Source organism: Eumetopias jubatus, unplaced genomic scaffold (genome assembly GCF_037043125.1).
Source record: "Eumetopias jubatus isolate StellerSeaLion01/CBP00866 unplaced genomic scaffold, mEumJub1_p1.0 scaffold_15, whole genome shotgun sequence".
In the NCBI taxonomy this organism is placed as follows: Eukaryota; Metazoa; Chordata; class Mammalia; order Carnivora; family Otariidae; genus Eumetopias; species Eumetopias jubatus.
The window spans coordinates 34,653,240-34,677,622 of NW_028274821.1; the positions used below are offsets into that span (position 1 = coordinate 34,653,240).

The 24,383-nt window shown below is 36.7% G+C and overlaps 1 protein-coding gene across 1 annotated transcript in view; it reads right to left on the reverse strand.

Moving 5' to 3' along the window:
• Window positions 1-24,383, reverse strand: part of PTPRD (protein tyrosine phosphatase receptor type D) — a 424,904-nt gene that overhangs the window by 137,017 nt on the left and 263,504 nt on the right. Inside the window, exons 14-18 of the mRNA XM_088019124.1 lie at window positions 22,009-22,126; window positions 18,918-19,505; window positions 18,379-18,479; window positions 17,318-17,577; window positions 5,312-5,402 (exon numbers count right to left, since the gene is read on the reverse strand). Coding sequence (XP_087875250.1) covers window positions 5,312-5,402; window positions 17,318-17,577; window positions 18,379-18,479; window positions 18,918-19,505; window positions 22,009-22,126 — 1,158 coding nt within the window. The remainder of the gene's footprint in view (window positions 1-5,311; window positions 5,403-17,317; window positions 17,578-18,378; window positions 18,480-18,917; window positions 19,506-22,008; window positions 22,127-24,383) is intronic.

Here is a 24,383-nt window from a genome sequence, read left to right on the forward strand (position 1 = left end):
GTAACCTCAGATAAAGCCATCAATTATGATCAACTTTCGGAGAGGTTAGTACCATTTTAGATGGTTTTTAGTAGTGAGATCATTTATACAATACAAATATCCTCAAATCAGCAGAAATAGAATCCAATGACCAAGTTTTAATTGAAACATATTATATAGACATTGTCACTCATTTAACAATTTGTGGCTTGACTTGGTTTCTTGGCTTCTTAAATAATCTTTTGGTTATTCCTCACATTTATCATGACATCAACTTTTCTGGAGCTGAGAGTTCCCTGGAGAGGTTGAATTATCTTCTCAGGTGAAATAGAAAGGGTAGATAAGCATTAAATTTAATATTACCCTGAAGAAAACAAACACACACATGTACACAAAAATCCTTCACATATCTCTAAAAGAAAAAGGTAGAACTTATGTTTCAATATTCCTGTTTTGCCTTCACCTTTTTCATTAGAAAGTCACATTAATGATATTTTATGACAAATGATTTCAAAATAATGTTGAAGTTAGCTTTGTCTTCTCCCCTTAAATATATTGGTATTTCATAGGGCGTAACCAGGGGAAAAAGTTTACAGCAGACTGTGATGCCTTTTTTTTTCTTTTGGAATGAAACTTGTCTTCAATAAATAAAATTAAGGTACTAATGGAAACATTATGGTGAAATTATTTGCTACTCTTGTTATATAAGTGGAAATGATAAATCAAAAACCAAAGTAGTGGTATCTGCTTAGCTCCCAAGGCCAGGCTTCTGTGATAATGGTTGCAGATTCTATATACAGCAAACGTCAAAACCTTGTGTTAGGAACCTGACGGTATACTACCCAAGGTTGTAAATGAGCTCAGCTGGTCAGATGTAAATCAATAGGTAAACACTCTTTGGGTTATATAGATAATCTGTGCCCACATTGTTTTGAATCTAATTTCTAATGTTCTAGTATTTTCTTTAACTTTGAGTTTATTGATGCAAGAAAATTACATGAACTATAAGCTCTTTTATGGGAATCCCAGTAGACTGGGATTTGCTAAACAAACAAATTTGTTTAGCAAATTTGGACTGTCTGATGATACATTCAGGTAGGCTGGTCAAATACGCACCAGTGAAGAGGAAATAAAACAAGGCCAAAGACTTAGCACTATCTTTGAGTCCTGCTGTCAAGTTTAGGTTTACTTATAATAATGCTAATCACAATGATAGCTAATATTTATTAAGCATTTAGTTGAAGCACTGTTCTCAGAAGCCTAAATATTTATTAGTTCACTTACTCCTTATAATAAACCTTATAAGGTAGGCTATTATTATATCCCCATTTTATAAATGAGGACATGAATGTATAACAGAAGTGGCGATATATAATTGATATATATTACATGTAAGAGATTTTTCAAATTATATTTTTGTTTGCTTAATCATTATACAATATCAAGAAAACAAAATGCAACATTTAAGCTAAATTGATAATCTAAATTGTTTTAACTCAATCTATACTTAGACATATATAATTTTTGTGCATCTGTTCTCATTAATGTAGCTGAATGAGTACTTAGATTTCCTTTTCCAGGATACTTTTAACATGCTATTTTAAAAATTCTGATGCCAAATATTTAATAGTGTACTGGAAATTCATTATGAAGGTTATTATTGATATGTAGTAAACAATGAGCCATTACTTTAAGGACAAACGTACTGCAGATGAACTGAACAGCTTTTTGAAGTTGGTTAATCAGAAACATTTACCATCAGTTGTTTATGTGACTGTGTCCCCTCTTCCACTTCACTGATCAAACCCTACCTTGATTTTATCCATATTTCACATGTATGCAACTATCATAATTCATCCATATCACTGTCATCCCCATGAACACTTTTTGCTAGCGTTTCTTTAGAAGACTTGGAGGAAGTACCTTAGAATAAAATATTTGGGTTTTTTGGTGTTCCTTAGGTGCAGTGCAGCCATTCCTTAAGGTCAAACGTGGAATATCAACTCTGCCCCTGTGGGTTGCTCTAATCTCTGCAGGATGCTTCCTGTGTTATACTTTAATTGGTCAAGTATACTCAGATGTTACCAGAGTTACCCAGTATGTTGAAGTTACAACTACAAATGACCACATTATTTAGGAGCAAGCCTTTGAAGTAAATGCAATGAAAAGCTTATATTATAAAACCTACACTGAATTAAATATAACTAATATTTTATGAGTCATTCTGTCCAAAATTCAGTTTGACTATCAACGTCTACTCTGCCCAGTCTGACCTTGACAACAGAAGTTCCAGTGCATGAATTTATTATGTGGAGATTATCCCCAGACAAAGGATAAATGAGCTCAGAAGATAATATTGAGAGTGACTCTGTTTAGGAAGCCTCTTTCCATTTTTTATGGGCCTAGATGTGAGGCATACATGTGGAAATCCCCTTAGGCCACCATTATATTCAGTGATGCGGTTTCAACCATTTGAATTATAGGCCTTTCTAAAAAAATCACTTGGTCAAATACATTTAAGAGAGGAACACTGCTTTGTCAAAGCTGGCAGTACCAAGCTATAGATAAAATTACAACAATGCTTTTATTATCCATGATAGGGGGAAAAATGTCTGTAGGGATCAGAAACTGGATGAGTAAGCATAAAGTGAGGCCATAGACTAATTTCATTTGTTCCCCTACACAATAGTTACAAAATGTATTGGAGGTAATTCCAGAAGATATATCAAGGGCTTTAGTTTTTTATCAGAAATAATTTTCATTTTCCAGTCAATGCATATCTTATTTCTTCCACCATTAATTCTACAATGTGGTCTCAATTATATCAGTAAGAAAAGTTGGAAACAACCCATCCTGACCCCAAAATTTTGAATTAATAAATGTTCTTTATCAGACTATTATACAGATTAATGCACCACAACTTGTGGGATGATTAAAATGACCCGTTGTTATGGGAATCAGCAGCACAGACCCATAGAATTTAATTGCAGGAAAGTTCAATGTCATATAGCTCTATACTTTAATCCATTAGCATTGCTGTGCATTTTGGAGGTTAAAACCTGGCTATAAAAGAGAATCAGCTTCCTATTGCTAGTAAATGGTTCTACTTCTAGGAAAAGGTTATTATTTTAAAGTATTTGACATAATTTTTGGATTGGATTTTAATTCTTTGATAACTTGATTTTTGCTTTTTGTTTCTTGTTTTTAACAGGAGGAAAGTTTCATAGATTCTACAAGTTACCTTTGCATTTTAAAACCAATTCCAATGGAATTCAGTAATTTATTTGAGAGCTGATTAATTAATAAGTAAATATGACAATCTCAAGATTAACTGATTAGTCAGTTGTAAGTAAAAGCATGCCTTGCTTCAAAATGTTTAAAAAAGGGGCACCTAAAAAGAGAGAACATGATAAGATGAGCACTGGGTGATATACTCAACTAATGAATCATTGAACATTATATCAAAAACTAATGATGCACTATACTTTGGCTAATTGAATTTATTTTTTTTAAGATTTTATTTATTTATTCATGAAAGACAGAGAGAGAGAGAGAGAGAGAGGCAGAGGGAGAAGCAGGCTCCCAAGGAGCAGGGAGCCCGACACGGGACTTGATCCCAGGACCCCGGGATCATGACCTGAGCCGAAGGCAGATGCTCAACCATCTGAGAGCCACCCAGGCGCCCAAATTGAATTTAAATTTAAAAAAGGGGGGGCACCGGGTTGGCTCAGTCGGTTAAGTGTCTGCCTTCAGCTCAGGTCATGATCCCGGAGTGCCGGGATCAAGCCCCATGTTGGGCTCCCTGCTCAGCGGGGAGTCTGCTTCTCCCTCTCCCCTTCCTCCTGCTCTTTCTCTCTCTTTCTCTTTCAGATAAATAGATAAAATCTTTAAGAAAAAATGTTTACAAAAGACCAGCTGACATTTTGCATATTCAGATGGAAGATTACTATTCCTCTAACATAGAAAAATGATTTTATTCCTTCTTTATTAACAGAAAAAAATTATAACATAAATTACTTGACATTATTGAAATGATATACCATTTTACACCCCTCCAATGCTTATCTAATCATTAAAGAGTGACATAAAAGCACAATCCTAACCTTGAACTCATCTCCTCTTCTGAACTTGATCAAGTTTAACTCAGATAACTGAAGTGGGTGAAGATGAACCATATGTCTAGAGAGGATATATGTCTGCCAAAAGAAGCTAACAGCCCTTATCTGTCAGATCACAGTCTCCTTAGTGCAGACATGTATGAAATAAACATCTCTTCCCTGTAATGCAGCTAAGGAATTTCTTCTTTCTCCTGCTCTGTTTGCACTAATTTAAAGTAGAGGAAATACCTGGAAACAACAGGTTGGGCTATAACATGTGGCCTATGTTGTAAATAAACTCAACAAATTAAAATCTCATATGTCCCCAAATGGGGACCTTTTAATTTGCTTTCTGAAGTGATTCAAACCAGCATCATGTTTAAATAGCAAAATCTTTCCTGTATTTGACTGAACCACAGCCATTAACTTGCTTGGCCCTTTGAGGATATGGCTTAACATTTCTGATCACAGTTTTCCCATCTAAATAGAATGTATAATATTTAGGTCTTTTTCTTCATACTATGTATTAGCTTCCAAAAAAACCCCCCCAAAACCAAAACAAATGTTCTTTTTGCAAAAAGAGTATTAATTAAAATGTACCTACTATTGTTGTAAGATTTCAGAAATTAAAATCATACGATTTGGTGTTTGCTGTGGATTTTGTTCTATGTTTATTTCTTGGCTCAAAATTTGGGGATATGTTTTGTTTGCCCCTGCAGTTAAATGCATTTTTGATTCTGAAATCCTACAAAATATAGAATATGGCAAATGTGCTAATCAGCATAATTCTCTGAGAAACTGGTCAAGAACGCATAGTAGGTCAGATATTAAACTCTGGTGCAAATTGCAATTTAGCATTTGTAACAGCTTCGGCTACCTCTACACTAATGAAGCAGACCTTGGAGTTCATAGCAATGATGATTATTAAGTCTTTGCTGACAATTCACTTCACCTTCCACACCTTGCATCATGTTTTACAAGGGACAAGGGGCAAAATATTAAAGCCAACAAAGATTAGACAGGTTGCAAGTTTTACTGCAGCTAAATGTCTTTTAATTAAAGCAAAGAGTTCTCTGTTGGGGTCCCTAGAGGTTATCAGGCCCATAGTACTGAACCATCCAACCAGCTGACTAGCCAACCATATAGAAGTCAGCACCTTCCTCCCATACAGATGAAGAGTATGTTTAATAAATTAAATAACCAATGAAAGACACAGCCAAAAAACACATAGTTACCTCATCTAATTCCATTTCATCTGGACTCTCCCATGGCTTGATAAATTTCCCACGAGATTTCTTCAAAGGCACAATTATTATGTAGTAACCTCTGCACAAGAATGGACAAAAATAAGATTAGATCAAAGGGAAAAGAAAACGGATATGTCCTTAAATCTTCCACAGACCAGTGATTGAGAATGAAAGCAAATTATGGACTTGGAGTGACTTGTCCATCAATGAGAAATAACCACCTGTTTGCTCAGTTTTAAAAACAACATGGGTAGACATTTATGTGTGACTTCAATGATCTCGTATGGTAATACCACCATGGTTGACTGCTCTTTATTAGGTATTGTAAACAGAGCAGAAACAGTTTGTTAGGACCCTGGTGCTGGGCACATACAAGTTTAGTATACTGAAATCCAGCATCACAAGCTGCTGAACTAAGTATTTTCTATGACATCAATTTATAAGGGGATTTTATTTAAAGAAAATGTATAATAAAAATTACTCTTAGCTCGTAAAAATGCCTAGATGATGACGACAATGATTTCATTTATACTAAAATACTTTTTATTTGGACAAGAAATTAAACACATAAAAATTACCCACAACTTCACAACAGTTATATAATGATGTAATTGTTTTCTACCCATCAAATTGCAAACCTTAAGATAAATATTGCAGAAATTTGGAGACAATCACTATCTGAGAGCCTTCAAAATAGATCTCAAAAAATAAATGTATAAGAAGGGCAAAAGAAATTGACCACTCACATTACGAATAGTCAACTAAAATTTAAGTAACTATAAAGGTATCTGTTCACAGGTAGATATGGGTTATTTGAAAAATCGTTTTGCAATTTCCACAAAATGTATATACCCTGCTCTTGTATTCATGGTTTATGACTCTGCTTGATTTTTGGTAGTAACTATAAAGAACTTTAAATGTATGTGTATAATAGCTAACACATCAATCACTTTCTACCTCTCAGGTATTGTATTAAATGTATACAGTCTCAAAAACTATATAAGGACAGGTAACAGACAAAAAGGTAAATCCAGAGAGATTAAATTATGACCCAAGTTAAAACATATAGTAAGGGGATACAAACTTATATATATCTTAACCTTGGCAAGAGTCCGGCTCTTTTTCTGTTTCATTTACTCTGTATTATAAAGTACTTTAAAAACTCCATTATTTTGTGGAGACTTGTTGTGAAAATCAACACACACACACACACATTTTTAAAAGAGAAGGTTGCCACACAGGGAAAAGAGACCGCAGGATGGGCACTACCAACCTTGCATCACATTATATCACAGAGACCAACAGCACACACAGGAAGGCCTCTTTCTACTTATATCAAAACAAAACCTGCAATAAACTCAGTAAAACCTTGTGATAAAGATCTCTGTTTCCATAAACGGAGTCTAGAGCTGCACTGTCCAATATGGTAGCCACTAGTGAGACACATGGCTAGTCTGAACTGAAATGTGTTCACAATGTTAAAGACATTAGATTTTTAAGACTTAGTATGAAAAGTAAATGTAAGATATCTTGGCAATACATTTTTAATAGTGACCATATGTTAAATGATAATATTCTGGCTATGTTAGGTAAAATAAAATATGCTATTAAAATTAACTTTACCCATTTTCTTGTACTTTTTACTGTAGTTGCTAGAAAATTGAAAATTTCTTTCACATGTGGCTTTCATGGTATTGAACAGTGCTATTTTAGAGTGTTTTGGTGAAGAATGTGGCATCTGGAGATACATCTGGCCCACAATTAAAGCTCTGTGACTAATTTGCTGTGTGATCTTGGGCTGATCATTTAACATCCCTTAATCTCAGTTGTATGCTCTGAAAAATGTGAGCACAGTGTGTGGCAGGTAGCACCAAACTGATGGAAGCCGCTATTGTTAGTACTGACCATAATCGTGGGAGAAATCCATCTGAACTGCGTTATTCAAGTAGGACTTAGTGACATTCCCTGAGATGCAAGTTCAGGAACTTGTCAAACATTTTTTCTCCCTAATCAAGAATTCAGGTCAAACCAGACAACTATACTGGAACCTTCTCTCCATGGTACTCTGAGCAACTAATCAACAGACTCCCAGAATCACATCACTGATCCAATCATTTTCTTTCCTACCAATAATCATGACGATCGAAGAGGATGAGAAGGAAGAGTTGGAGTGTGTGAAAGAGGCCAGTATCTTGTACTTTATGATCCAGAGTAAGCTTCCTCCTCTTCCTATCTTCCTACCACCTGAAGGATTTGCCAAACAAGTCCATCATGTTAAATGAGCCTGGAGAAGAATGACAGGGGCTGCAACTGAGCGTACAAAATAACACTGCAGATGTACTTGATAAACACACTCATTAGGGAACCTCTTGCTTTTCACTACCAATTGCACCAAGTCAGTACTGCTTCTCTTTGCCTAAAGTAATGATATTACACATTATTGAGAGCTCCCATTGTCCTCTTTCTGAATCTTGGAAATCAAGGTTAAGATGATGAATTCTATTAATTTTTCCTCTGCTTTCATACTTGAGTTACTATTCCTGTACATGAAAAAAGAATCCATTCTTTTCTTCTGCAGTACTCCCCAACTGTTCATTTAACTTGTGGCTGGGATAAGAATTGAACAGCCTCCCCCACAGCAAGTAATTAACAGTGTGTCTGGATATGCATGGCCTTTTCTGTCTCCTGATGTCCAAAGCATTCATTTAGCGCAGTCAAAGTGGAGCCACATCAAAGTAGCTCTCATTCATTGAAAGAAATCTGTCATAAGGCATTTGGAACTCCGTATTATAAGAAAGTCTGGCCTGGGACTAAATCCACACATTTTCACCCATGTTCTCTGCAACCATGGCTTTACAAACACCCATATCTTTGCCTTTCCTGAAACCTGGTTTTTCCCTGAAAATCCTGCTTCCCTCACAGGCTTCTCATGTGGTGGCTGTTTATTCATGCCCCTCCCCACCCACTCACCTCAGATGGAGGGCCTAGGGTTTCCCTCCTGGCTCACTGTTGCTTCTTCCAGGTATTTTTTCCTCCCCCCTTAAGCTAAAAACAAAAAGCAGGCCAAAAAACAAGTGCCTGTTTTTTTGAAGCTCATATATTTCAGCTACATTTTTATTATTTTATTATACTCTTCTCTCACTGATTTTTGTCATCTACAAACCTCTTCAGAAACCCCCTTCTCCCTCCCTCCCTCCCTCCCTCCCTTCCCTCCTTCTTTCCTTCTCTCTCTCTCTTTCTTTCTCTACCCCCTCTTTTTTTTCCCCCAGGGCCAATGGTCTTCCTTTTCTCCCAAACTCTGCCATCATCCTGGGTGATTTCAAGCTCCAGAGGGCACCATGCATCACCCAGGGCTCTCAGATCTTTGATTCTTCTTTTCTGGAGACTGCATCTTCCACTGTATATTAGCTAAAATCTGTAATTGCCCTTCTCTGTGCCTGAAGCCAAGAAGCTGCATATGGTTTGAGAAATAATGCACAGGGGAGAATGATTTTGTAAATTCATATTTGGCAACTTCAGGCCTTTGATGCTGCCTGGCCATCCCACCACAATTTCTCCAGGTACCTTATCCTTCCATTTTGTAAAACAAGTTTTTCATACTCTCTCCCCTGGCCTTGAAACTTAGACATCCTTACCTCCTCACTAGAAGATAGTTTTATGTTTATGTAAAGAGAAAATAAAAACATTCAGACTAAAACTCTCTCATCTTCCACCTACCAAACTATAAGGCTACTTGCATCTATATGTAACCACAATCTGTCCTTTGGGCACAGTAGAGGGACTGGTTCTATTTGTGAAGGCCAATCACTTTCTTGAATTGGTTCCCATCATCCACTCTCTTAGGAAGTTGACTATACGTCATACCCCCTCTCTCTCATATGTCTCAACTTCTCCCTCCCCTTTGGCTTCTATTAGCTCACAACCCTGTATAAATACCTGACATTTAAAAAACAAACAAACCACATCCCACTCCAGTCATCTTTCTTGCTCTATCCTACCCCTTACTACCTGATTTCTGAGGAGACCTGTGTTTCTTGCTGTTCTCCATTACCTCATCTTCTGCTCACTTTCCACCCAATTATATTCTAGGTTCTGCCTCATTAGCCCACCTCATTGCCCATGACAGGGTCCTCAGTGACTCTGGGAGGACTGCATCAAAAGGAGAGTTTTTGACTTTTGTCTTATGTGATCTCTTAGCAGAATTTGAAAATGTTAATGAGAGCTTTCATGAAACATTCTCAGCCATTTCTCTATACCCAACTCTTCTGGTTTTCCATTTACATCTCTCAACACATTAATCTTACTTCTTTAACAGGATTTATTACCCACTACCTTGCTATTAAATGGTAGAATCCCTCAAGTTCTGGCCAAAGACTTCTCTTTACTCCCTCTTCTTCTTACATGGTCTCATTCTAGCTCAGGGCATCAGTTATCACCTAGATGCAAATTATCTGCTGATTCATATCTGCATCTCAGAATGCCCCCTTTGTATTCTTCAGGTTTATCCAATTCCAACTCCATTTCTTCATGTCTATGTCACAAAACTACCTCAAATTTACTGTGGTTAAAACAAAACAAAGGATATGCTTCCAAAATAAATCTCCCACCATTGCACCATGATCCATTTGCTATAAATCTAGATATTATCACTGACAATTTGTTTTAACTCTTTCCCTCTCTCATATCCAGTGCACCACCAAGTCCTATTACTTCCAGACTCTATCTATAGTCCACTCGCTTCTTCATCCCAGCAGCCACCACTCCGGCCTCTTTCCATGTCTCAAGCTACCTTTGTCTCCCGACTTTCTCTCTTCTTTGAATGTAACCGCCTCTATTCCAGTCTCTGAAATTTTCATTTTGCAATAGACAATTGCAATAGAGTGTACCACTTCCAGTTTTAAAACATTCCAATGGACTCTCATTGCTCTTAGTATAAAGGCCCCAAACCTCATAAGACTCAGCAACATCTTGCCTGAATCCATCTCTCTGTGCCCTTTGAGCTACACCCTGATGGGCTTTCAGTTTCTTTTTTTTTTTAATTTTATTTTATTATGTTAATCACCATACATTACAACATTAGTTTTTGATGTAGTTTTCCATGATTCTTGAATTTACTTTGGACTATTCTGTCATCAAACCCTTGATCATTCTGTTCTATCTGCCTAGACCCTTCTGTCACTTTCACAAGTCCAAAGTCCTCTCTTTCTTCAAAGAACAACTCACTTCTTACTTTCTAATTGAAATCTTTCCTGACCTCTCTGATTAGATCAATTTCCCCTATTATATGGTCTTAATGGACATTTTTACTCCATAATTTTCTTATACTATTTAAGACATGTATATTTAAAATGTACTGCTAAAGCAAATGTACATATAACCTCACTGGAATTTTTTTTTTTTTTTTATCTCTGCCACGTTATCACTGAGTTCTTTTTCCATTGAAAAGTGGAAGTGGGTGGAATAGGTGGCTTTTGGGAACTTATATGTCCCTTAAATCAGGCAGTCAAAACACTCGGAGCCCTTCTCTCCAAGAACTTTCAACTCTCAACCTCAATTCAGTGTTTGCTCCTTTCTCCAAACCAGGAATGACATGGCCAAATACTGTTTATAGAAAACATACTTCTTTTTGCAGAAGTTCTTTTCTTTACAAGTGTAGTAATGATTCTTATTCTAATCTCATGGGATAATAAGAAAAAAAAAAGATGACTCAGATAGGAAAAGTGAAACGGGGAGCTAAGATGTACTCTACAAATTGAAATCAACCAAATTATATGAACTGAAAGAACTTGTTTAAAATGGAAAAAAAATGTTTTTGGGTATAGGTCAGCTTCATATATGGATAAAATTAAAGTTTACACTATGCTTAGCTTATCTGACTCAAGCTTGAAGTTTAAGCTCAAAATACATTTTTTGACATAGACTTTAGCTATTAAACTAATAGAAAAATAAATAACTTCAGAATCAATATATCTGCAAATATTCTGACTACTTATAAAGTAAGCTGTGTTTTCCCAGTATATTAAATTTAATTAGATAGTTTAAATCTAACCTTCAGAATTTTAATTATATTAAGTAGAGTTTTACTAATTTTATTTAATATGTTATCACCAAGGGGCCCAGCTCCATATAATTATTTGGGAAGGCAAGCTCTGGTCTTTGTGGCAGTCCCTCTTCAAATTCAGCCAGTCTTTTTGTATTAGCAGAATGTATTAGCATTCTTAAACTCATTATTTAACAAGGAGGTCAAAATCTGACTTAGAATTTAATGATGAATATCATTCCTTGCATAATTTCATATATATATATATTCCATGGTTATTTGGGTATATTTTGTTTAAATCAAATTAATTTACCATAGAAAACCCAAAGCAGGTTAAATGATCTTTTCAGTCTCTGTGTTTAAATTAAGGTTTTCAATCGTTTTAGCTATGTGTTGTCAGACAAGTTAAAGTTACTTAATTGCTTAAAGCCTCATTTTCCTTTTTTATAAAATGGTGGCTGATAAGGCTGGCCTCTTCCTTTATCTCTCATCTAAATTCTCATGACAATCTACTGATCTTATTGCTCCATAACACTTAACACATTTCCATGATCTATGACTGCACATGTACCTAATGACTCCTTGTTCTAAGGTTTGTTTGGGGCAGTTCTGTCCATTCTTACTTGTCCTTGAGTTCTTAATGGTTTATCAATTGTCCTAGAAAAAAAATGTCCTGGTCTGACCAACAAATCATGGTTCATATAAGTCATGGTTCAACATGTGGGCTTAGAGCCAGACTGCCTGGGTTCAAATCTTTCCTCTCTGGCTCTGCTCTCATGTGGCCAGGCCATGTTTACTCACCTTGAAATTTCCTCAGCCATAAAATGAGAAGCATCCTTCTTGTGAAGATTCCATTAGTTATTGTGTGCAGTGCCCTTGAGCAGCAACTAGTAAGCCCTCTGTCACTATCACAACTATTTAGTATCAACTTTATGATTGTGGCCCGGCTGCTTAGTATCTCTGAGCCTCACTTTACTCACCCATAAATGGCATGAATACCTACCCCAAAGGATTATTTTTTTTAAAGATTTTATTTATTTATTTGAGAGAGAGAGAATGAGAGATAGAGAGCACGAGAGGGAAGAGGGTCAGAGGGAGAAGCAGACTCCCTGCTGAGCAGGGAGCCCGATGCAGGACTCAATCCCGGGACTCCAGGATCATGACCTGAGCGGAAGGCAGTCGCTTAACCAACTGAGCCACCCAGGCGCCCAAGGCTTATTTTGAAACTTAAATAAAACATTCAAATGTCCAGCAAACTATAAAGCACTATACAATTTTACACCTTTACCACTGCAGTTGACAACCATGTGATGAGTGAATTATTTCTCATTAAACATTAAATAGATGATACATTAATACATTAAACTAGTAATAGTGTACACATTTTATGAAGCACCTTTGTAAGCTATGCTTCCAAGAATATCTTCTTTAAAAGAAGAAAAAGTAGGCCAACCTGAAAGCCAAATTAGTAAGACCAAAGACATTTAAAATTCATAAAATACTCTTATTCATTTTTATTTTTCATAAATATAAAATGATTACTATGAAATTAACTTATATTGGGTAACTTCTGACAGCTTATCTCTTAGTGCAATCTGTGTGGTACATTTTTCCTTACCACTCAGAGTAAAATCCTGCTCTATAAAGTCAGGGAAGTTCCCTTCATCACAACTTGCTTCTGAAGAATGGTGAAGTTGCCAGATTTTCCCACTCGCATTCTGCCCCCTATATCTATCTATCCAAGTAGAAGCCTGAAGCACCACAAATTCCTGGTGGCAGAAATGTAGCCTTTCCCTGAGGGAGGTTCCCCACTTCTCCACACAAAAACCACTTATGAAAGAATACAGAAGCAATGAGCCTTGACTATGTCACATTTACAAGAGACAGATTTGTTTCCGGGTGGTGGGAGGTTGGGGGTAGGGATCAAGACTTCCCAATTACCTTGGCCAGAAATGAGAAAGCATGGTTTTTGTTGATAAAAACAGCCTTCAATCACCAAAATTTCATTTTACTAGAAAACAAATTAGAAAAATGTTTCTAAAGAACTTTCACCTAAATGCAAGTTAGCAACCCAGCCCACAGATCTGGTATCAATCCTGTTTTCTCTCATTTTTCCCCTGGCATACTGAACAAAAAGCTACATTCCTTTCTAATTTCTTAACTTGCCAACTGCTGCAAGTGGCACAGCATGGCACACAGCTGCCTGTAATAATGGACTGTGCCCAACGAAGACAGGATGGGTAGCTTTATGTTATTATCCCTTTAAAAAGTCCAATGTATATAGATTATTTAGCATTTTTATTTGTTTATTTTTTTCTAACAGGAGATTTGCTTTTCATTTCCTATGGTTCTGATACTCTTCCCACTCAAATACTTTCCTTGTTTTGTCTTTTGCTCTTTTCCACAGAGTGACTCGAATATATTTCTGGGAATCTTGAGTTCATTTCTAGAACACATTTTTTCCCCACAGTCATTTGCTTTCTTTTTATGTTACAAAATGGTCTCTTCTCCTTGTCACCAAAGTTTTACCTCTTTTCCCTGACTCCCATTTCAAATATAGGAGGAGGAAGTACATAAATAAAACAAAGAGGAAAACTGAACAAGCTAAAGAAAAGCACTAAAAGATAGACTATATTCTACAATATTCTCGACTCATTCAGAAGTTGGAAAATGAACCAAAAATCTACCACCAAAGGGCTAAAATGCCTTTCTCAGTAATGTCTAACACATTCCACCAAGCCAGTTGGGTAAAGAGTCACTCAGTAAAGACATTTTTTCTTAAATCTTGAAAACTAGTAACAAATACTACAAATTATACTATATTATTTTCATCTTTCAATTGCTCTTTCCGTGAATAGACAGTTCATGTCTTTGTATGGTTTAAATTTATACTCCATATCTTTACCTGTTCTTTCTTTATTTGCAACTATTTTGCCTTTTCTAAATCTTTCCCACCCTCAAGACTCAGATTACATATTAGCTCCTTCTAGATGTCTCCCGGACACCCAAGCTGGGCTGGAACTCTGGCAGGACTTACTTACTCCATTATATTCACATGATCTATTTTTTACATCTGTTCTGCCACCATCACATAGGGCTTCATCTCAGTCATCTTTCTAGTCCCAGACCCAGCACTGGCAAGGTAGAGAACACCTGTTTGTCAGATGCCAGCTGAAATGTCTTCCTGGATGGCTTCCCCATCCAGGTGGGCAAATAACAAGTAATAGTCTTTCTCTTGCACCTGCAGTATCACATAGGCTGTCTTCTGCCTGAAACGGAATCTCTCCAACCCCACTCCCAGGAACCAGCTAGGCTCCTGTCATTCTTTAAGCCTCTGTTTTATTGTCACTTTCTCCGGAACCTTCCCCAAGCTACCAAACTGGGGTTGGGAGCTCCTCCTTTGGCCTCCCTTATCCAGCTAAGCTTTGGTATCCTAAAACTCCATTTCAACGGACTCTACTTGTCCACGTTCCCCAATTAACTATGTTGAGTAAGAGCAGTAAGAAAGTCAGCATTGTCTCTACTAAATCCCTAAAACATTGTCTGGCACTAGGATGGGAGATTAATATATATATCTATCTCCACAGATGATTTAAATAAAAATGGATAAATATAATCTCACTTTCATATTAAATTCTGTTAGAATAAAAATTATACTAATATTCCATTCTCATTTTCCAGTTTTCTGAATGATACAAGAAGAAGAGGAGGCAAAAAAGGAGATCTGATTTCTCACTGAATTTATTTTAGTCATAATCTTTTGGAAATTCCACCATCTGGTAAAAATCCTCCAATTATTTCATCCAATAAATAAGAACAGAAGGTTTTCTCTGGAAGAATGGATTTTAGTTAAGTCAAAGTCACCAATTATTAGACTTTTCTAAATTTCAACCATGGCACTATATTAAAAACTTCTTGTTTATAGTTTTACTTTTTAATAATTGATTTTTTTTCTATCATCTTTTTAAAATTTTCTGGAGCTTTGGAAATTTCTGACTGTATACACCTTCTTGAAAAATCTTTTGCCATGAACTTGCCCTGGCTTGGTTCTCCACTTAACTTTGTAACAAATCCTACTGTGTGCTCTACCAGCTCTTTTCTTCCTGAGACATTTACTTTAACCTTTGCTTCATATCTTCACCCCACTGTCTCAGTGATTCTGTCTCTTTCCATAAATGCATTGCTGCTGTGTTAATGATTCTCAAATTTCTATCCATAATCCTAGTAATTTCTTTAAACCCACATCTCTAAGTAGGTATTTCACTGATACCTCATGTAAAACATACACAAAATTGAATTCAGTCATTTCCTCCTGACTTTTCATCCTCTAGGATGAATGGCAGTATCATTCTCTTTTGTCATCCAAACTCAACTCTCAGAGTCATCTACGACAATTTTCCTCTGCCTTGATCCCCCATTAAAGTGGTTACCAATTCCTACTACACTACTGCTCTCATCTGCCTCTGCATCCTATTTCCCTCATCACCATCTGATTTCAGAATCTTGTTATTTACCTAGAATCAACCAAATACGCAATGACATCCCAACACTTTTCTCTATGTTGCTCCAATATCCTTCCAACATATGCCTTCAGGAGCCATTTCCCCTAAGAACTGCCCTAATTATGTCACCAGATTGCTGATAAATGTGAAGGTCCCAACAATCCATAAAATATGTATAAACGTCTCATAGTTTATTCTGCACCTTCAAATCTTTCATAGCAAGTTTCATTTAAACATGATCATGTGGGATACAAGAAATGAGAAAGCAAGCAGATAACACAATCTCCAGCATGCAGCAGATACCCAATAAATATTTCCTAAAATGGAAAAAAAGGAAACTTAGGTATTATATAAATGATACATGCCACTCTCCTGCATAAACACATTTACTGAATTTCCACCGTCTACCGGATATAGTTCCAAGTTCTGAGTGCAACTTGGCTCTTTATACCTCTCTTACTTCTCTTGTTCAGGCCTTACAAGATAACTCGCTTCCTTTACTAATGAGCCCTTGCATATAATCTTTTCACTCTGTTTTTTTGTATGTGTCCTACTTGTCCTTTAAGATTACATGAGAAACCTCCTTGACCCATTTCATTACCAGTTAGCTGCTCTTAAAATAGAGTCTAACTCCATCATTAGCATGTATTATATCTGTTTCTCTGTATCCCCCACTCTATGGTAGCTCTTTGGAGACAGAGTCAACATCTTCTTTTGTTCTCCATGGTCAACCACAATACTCATACTTAGCATACTGCAGTGAAAATATTTTTTTCTTTTACTGGCTAAAACCACCTAGCTATATTGATTATAAAATGTATTGGCTATAATCAACTATATATATACAACCAGTAAACTACTTAATTGACTGGATTTATTTTTCACTTCAGGCCCACTGGCCTCTACACTGTGCTCCATCCAAAACAGAAAATTTGCATTTTCCAACTTGTTTTTTCCAACATCATCCAGAACCTTAACTTTTGAAATGTCTCCTTTCAGCATACATATACAACAACAGTGTCAAGTACCATTTTTGCTTATCTTATTTCCCCAAGTTTCCTTTGGCTTCATAACACTTTGCAAGAATTCCTCTCCATTTATAATAAGACTTGCAAAGTATTAGAATTATTCAACTAGTCACCTTATTCTGTATACTATGACATAAACTCTTTTAGAGTAAGGATCGCATTCTATTTGTCTATTTCTACTAAGTTACATCATTCCTGGGGCATAAAAAACACTCAATGTTAAATCAATGAGTATCTGTGTTATAATGAACATGACAACTGGGTGTAATAAGGCTTAAATAAAACTGAGAGCCTATGCAGAAGAAGCTTTTACTCCACATACAGCAATAGAATCTTTTATAACTTCTGTAATATTGAGGTTGAATTCTATTTTCTTGCTTACTTGCATTTGCATCCTTCAGCCCTAACCCTTCAATTGACTTACTTTATATTCTCATTTGCGGGTACTTCAGGAAGTTGCACAGTAATCATGCCATCCAGGTTGGTCTTCCCAATGAAGGCAGGCTTGGTACGTAGTACGTCTGGTGCAGTCTTTGCTGTTACCCTGTGTTGCAGCCCACCAGCACTGTTCCCACGATTGGTCAGCACAAATGAATATGACTTCTCAGGCTTCAAGTTGACAATTAACTTCTGGGTAGCCCGGCCATCGACTTCTTCTACCATTTTCCCATCATCATAAAGAATCTAGAAGATACAACCAATCGAAGAGATTTGGTTATCAGAGAGGCAATGTATGCTTTCTAAACTAATGTGCACTTGGTTATAGAATATGCATGTCAAATCAATTCTAATTTTGGGCCATTCCTAAGTGCTTAAGTGTTCATAAATTCTAGAGATTGAATGAATTCTTCTTTTGTTCTTAGTGCATAATTATGTAATGTTTCTAAGTCTATAAAAAATACAGAAAGAAATGTACAATATTTTCAATATTTGATCTGTTGCTTGCATACAATCTCAATGGAAATTGTGCAGAAATGCCCTAGGTTTTCACTGTATTATCCACATCACCTTTTTTTCTAAATGCTTCTATTCCTGTTCCTAAGTACACTCTTGCCTTCAAATGTTTCTCTATTCTTTATTTTATAGACTTGCACTTCTTGGTAACATCTCTCAATATTTCTCAATTGCAAATTAAAGTTTAAAACATATAAAGAATTCAGGCCAATAAACAAATTTTTTAAATCCCAGGATACTGCATTTTCAAGATGTAGAAACCACATGAATTTCATTTTCTGGTGGAAAAACACAAGCACTAGCTTAGATGTAAAAAGTCTTGGAACTACAAGGTGACTGACAAGTAATACCACCCCTAGGTTTCAGCTCCCACCTCATCTTTCAAGTGGAAACCAAAAAGGAGAAAAGCAAGTGTGTGTGGCTGAAACAAAGTGGTGTGTATGCTTTTTGAATAACTTACTCAGGTAAACTGAATGTCTCCCCCCCGCCCCATTTTACCCATGATATCTTAAAAATTAGAAAACAACTTACTTTGAAAGGCATGGCAGAATTATAATTTTCTGGAATTTCCCAAGACAACAGCACTGAAGTCTTCATTACTGCTTTGACATGAAAATTTTTTGCAAACACTGCTGGAAAAGGAAAAACAGTGTATTTACACTACTCCTAAAAACGTATGACCTGTCCTTTTCCACCATGGACCATCGGGCTTAAGCTAGAAGCCATCTACTTTGGTCAGAGAGAGAGAAGTGTGATTTGCCTACCTGTTTAGACCATTCATGTTACTACCTCATTCTCATAAAGATCTCTCTTTTCTCTTCAATTCAGTCACCTATATTGTATTTTCCTTACCTGAGAACATTGGGTTGCTGTCAGCCAGACTTGCTTGGCATTCTATAACCAAAATCTAAGGCATCCAAAACATATTAAGTTTTACATACTTTACCTTTTGGCTTTTGCTGAACCTATTAATATGAATGGTCCGATCAGTTATTTATAGCTTCAAAATACTGATTTCCAAAGACCGACATTCCTTTAAAGGAGGAAGGCCATAAGCAGACAAATCCTACCTTGATCCACAGGCAGTGTCCTGAACTGGACACTGGGACTATATGGCCCGGGCCCTTTGCTCGTGTGAGCACGTACTTTTACATCATATGTGGTATCTGGTTTTAAGCCACTGAGTGTCATAGTGGTATCAGCTGGAACAATAAGCTGCTCCATTGGAAGAAGAGGGATGTTGATATCCCTATACAGAAGAGTATACTTGGTGATGATGCCATTTCTCTCTGCCAGGACAGGTGGCTGCCAGGATAACTGGACAGAGGTTGAAGAGGTGCCTTCTGAGTGGAGGTTTTGAGGGAATCCAGTTGGGACTTCTTCTGGAACAGAAATCTCTTTCATTATCTCTTCCCCAAAGCCCACTTTGTTTCTGGCTGAGAGCCTGAAGATATATGATGCTCCTTTATGGATGTCTGTAGCTGTAAAGTGATCTTCTTTCTCAGAGAACTCAAGAGTAGTGAGTGGTTCCGTATCTTTCCGGCCAAATTTTAGACGATAACCCTGAAGAGGTCCGAATGTGTCCACAGGGGGGTGCCATTGAATGAGAGCAGTATTCATTTGAGTGTGGTTAATCACAAGACGGGGTTTCCCTGGAACTGGAGTACAGGGGAAGGAGTGGTAAGACCAACCTAGATAGACATTCATTCACATTTTAATCACTGCTGAGTGGGAACACCACTTCACAGGAATTCCCATTACATTATTTATTTTAAAAAAGACTTGGTCTATATACCTTTGTGGAAATATGCTTCTTCTCATCCTTAAATATTAAGGTAGGCTGAGAAACCAGAATTTGATAACAGATACAAGTAGGCTTACAAAATAATTTAAGGGAATTAAAAAAAATCTTGTATCAAACCTTCACACATATAAAGGTTCATGCCACAGAGAAATGAATCCAAGTAAAGATTAGCTAATTAGCTACAGCTAATAAGAATAATAATTATAACATATTTAATTATTGGGTATATGCAATGTACTAGGCACTGTACTAAGAGCGTTAGATGTAGTATTTCATTTGATTTACATTTTTCACTCTTGACTACACACTCTGATTAGTTATTATCTTCATTTTCTATAATAAGAAAATGACACCCAGGGAGATAGAAAACTGCATAGTCAGAAGTATAATAAGTGAGAAAGCTGTGAGACAATTTGAATCCATAGCCCAAACACTTAACTATACTCTTATATTGCTTGTAAGGTTTTTTTTTTTTCCTTAAGTAGTGTAAAAAAAATGTTGTTTTAAGTTATTATGGTTATAATTGTACTTTTTGTCTACACTTTTTACCTGGGGATAAACCATGACTAAGGAATGATTTTGACTAGTTGGTTGGCAGACAGTAAACAAGCTTTTCTCTGAAAGAGATTATAAATCTGGATTCTCACACCTCCAACTTAGGCCCAGTATGAAGACAATATATGTGCAGACATCTAAAATATAAGCATTGTCTTCCTCAATACCCAAATCACCATTGATTAAGAAAGTTCTGAAATGGAAACACCAAAATAATCCTCTATGCGAATAACATCCACAACTCTAAATAATTTTTTGAATATTCACTAAAAAGCGATGAGCCAGTGTTCGTGCTAAGGAAATCGACAATGCCATTTCTTTCTCTGGGATTCACACCCCTTGGCTATAAATTCTCTCCTCCTTATTATAGCACCCCTATCTTAAGGGCAATAGGAGCTTGATGCTTTATGTAATATATCTCAGACTAATTAAGACACAATTATAAATACAGGTGTAGGAAATATATTTTCTTCATTTTGGGATTTAATTTCAGGGGTTTACACTTAGTTGTCTACATTTCAATAGAAGCTGGTTCCATAGCCAGTCAGCATGCCCCCACTGAACATATATCTCCTAAGGAGGGCATTAAATTAGATTGATACAATGCTATTCTTAAATTTAAAGAAAAAAAAAAAGAAGGAAAAAAAAGCCCAGAAGACTTTGCCTTAAAGGAGTTTTGCCATCTGTAATCCTGCTGCTTGAGGCAGTTCCAGGTGGCAGGATGTAAGTGAAGCAAATCTTATGACATTTAGACAAATTTGGCAGTGAGCATGGCACCCAGGAGGGTACTCAACATCACAGCTGTTCTTTGCTTTATGCCTTTACATAGAGGTGTGTTCCTAAAAAGTTGTGGGAGAAGCGATTCGGGAGAAGTAAATCAAATCATAGTTTAAATGTTCCATGGGAGATTGTGATATAAAGGGATTGGAGGAGAATCCTTTTGTAATTATGTCTTAACTTATTGGTTTTACAATGTCAGGTCTTCCTTCATGCTGGCTTTTCCTAATGTGAGACGATCAAAGTAACTCTAAAGAGCATTAAGAAACTTTGTTCTTCAGAGGAGCAATCTGATATTTTGTAGCCATGCTGCTTTTCTTTTCTTTTCTGTTCCCCATCTTTTATGTGATTTGGCCTCTTCAGAATCCCCACAGCAAGGAGTGAGCAGGAGAAAATGGCAGAATAAAACAAAACAAAACAAAACAAAACCCAGAACTGTAAGTCATCAACTCAGTTCAAGATGGCAGCTCTTCTAAAAAGGTTTGTTGCTGAGAGAGGTTGAAGCTAATGAGTGACATCCCTGCCCATATGATCATCCCTCTGGACATTCATGGGACTTGCTCTTTAACGTCATTCATGTCTCAGCTCAAATAACTTTTTTCTAAAAGACCCTCTCCGATCACTCTTTCCAAACAGTCCCTAGGGGCTATCCTATCCTTAATGTCTACACACCTTTATTTTTCAACTTCTCACTTACTGATGCTTTATTATATACTCATTTGTCTACTTGTTAATTATCTATTTCTACTCAGAAAATAAGTTTCAGAAGGGAAGAATATTTCTGTTTTGTTAATTGTTGTATCCCCAGTACGTGAGTAGGTGCTCACGTACCTGTTGAATGACTGACTGAATAATTTGGGCAAAGTATGTCTTGATGTTTTTCTTCTGAACTGTATATCAAAAAACACAAAAGCTGACCACAGTCCACTTTTTTTTTCTGATAGAATTCACCATACCATTTGGAAAATTCGTATTATTGTCACCTGGAACATGTTCAAGGCACGTATATGCACAAATATGGTTACCTGCCCCAGTGGTGGACACCAGTTTGGGCTTGCTGCGAGCACCATCTCCTTTGGTGGTGTAGGCTGTGACAGTGAGGGAGTAGGAAGTTTCAGGCTGTAGCCCAGAAATAATCATGTCCTAAAATGACACAATAAAATGACACTGATTCAAAACACCACAAACACCCTGGGGGAAATTCAAAGCATCCATCCACAATCTATGCATGCTTAAATACTTCCTGTAGCCATGCCAAGCACTGGAAGTTTCATGCCTTGTTGTTCATGCTATGCTATGAATGATGTGTTTTCATGCTGACATTAAAGTGGGGTCTTCAGCCATCGTAAGAGGTAATCCTAAGAAGTAGTAGTTAAAAACATGAAACCAGATGCCAGAACTCCTGAATTCTTGAATTTAAAACCTGCATCTTCTTATTTCCTAGTTTGGTGATCCAGGGCAGGTGAGTTAACCCCCTCTGTACCTCAGTTTCCCATGTGAATGTTGGAATAATAGAAGGATTAAACGAGTTATATCACATAAACACTGACAACTATGCCTGGCTCATAGTGAGCAAACCATAAACCTGCAGTTATATTATGCCAGGACCTCTCAATATGCATCCTCTATAGCCTGGCCAACAGACCAGTGATGGGGCTAATGCCAATGCAGTCTGTTTTATCACCATGCTAGTATTTTGCCAAATGGCTGATCTGTTGAACCTAGATATCCTGACAGCCAGAGAAGTTTCTTAGGACTAGAGTAACATATTATTGGTTAATTATACAGACTATGAACTAAAATCATTACACACTAAGGAGAATTTTCTGGTGATTTGGAATAGGTCATAAACCAAAGAACAATATTTTTTTTTTTTTTACCACATCATCATGGAGTTGTGCTCAATTAATCCTATTTGGAAAATGTTAAATGTCACAAACTATTTATCAAAACTCTAGATTTCTCTTAATTAGGGCCCCCAAACTGTGACGGTTACAAAACTTAGATCTGTTCTTCCAAACTGGAGATTATAGGATTCTTTACATAGAGTAGTTATTAACTTCTGTTATTTTCTTTAGAGCTGCTACACACACGCCCACATCCTCCCACACAAACACATAGCTATAAAGATCCCTTTCAGATATTTGGCACAGCTATGTTTTCAAATTGAATATGGTTAGATTTAAGAAATAATACAATGTCATTGTCTTCCACATTTGAAGACAAAGCAAATGAGAGTTCATGGAATGGACTGGATTGTGTGGAGGACAGAAGGATTTTTCTGTGCAAGGCTGTAAGGGGCACCACTGAACTCAGTTGTTGAATCCAATCCCAAATATGACAGCTTTTGACAGTGTGTTTTTCTCAAAATAGTAGGAATATCATTAGAGTGGAAATTTAAGAATTTCAGATATCCTGAACAGCCATTGGAAATATTATTCTGCCAGATGAATGGGCTAAATTTGGGAGAGGGATTTTATTTTCAGGACCTTGGAATGGTTTCATTAATATTACAGAGGCTATAAAAACCATCCGAATCACCCAAGAGTAGCATTCTAAATTATAGCAGATATACTGGGTATTCCAGAAATTATGATGGGAAAATGATAACATTATTGTTTCCAAGGTCCCTCTCACATGCTACTGGATTTTTGCTGAAAGTAGGCAAGGCTAGGGGGCAGGGAAGCAGGGCTTGGTTCTACCACCAAATAGTGTGGCAAGAAATTTATATACTCTGAGCCTTATATAAGTCTTTTTCATTTATCAAATTGGGATTAACCACATATGCCCTTCCTCTTGCATAGGCTGTTCCAGGATAACACATGTAATGTAATTTGAAACTGGTCACCCTCTGCAGTGGTATAATCGCAGCTGGACACACCTCTATCTGCCTGGATCACATCATCTCTTGTGTTATATTTTCTTTCTTTAAACTGTGGCCATACTTCCTGGTGGTTTCGGTATCCTCTGTGAGGTAGTGAGGTAGTGTGGTATTGTGTCTACCATTCCTCAATCTCATTGCCTTCTAGCATATCTCCATTCAACTTCCTGCCTGTTAAAAATTGGCATTCTTGGATGTTCTGAAACAGTTACTGGCCTGCTGTGTTTCTCTCTAGTCTTAAAAAAAAAAAAAAAAAAACACATTTCCAACCTTAAAGAATTTTTTTCTGTCTGAAACTCATTTCTAGCCCTGATTTCCCATCAGGGCTCCAGTTGCATGTACATTGAAAATATGTGCTGGACATTTTCCTTTGACTATCGATGGTTCCCTCAAGTTCAGCTTGACTAAAGCTCCAGTGTCATTTCCAGGAGTAAATTCCCCTCCTTGCTTCTATACTTTAATGAATGGTATAGCATATTCCAAACTTATGAGTGATCTTGATCTCTTTTTCTTCCTCAA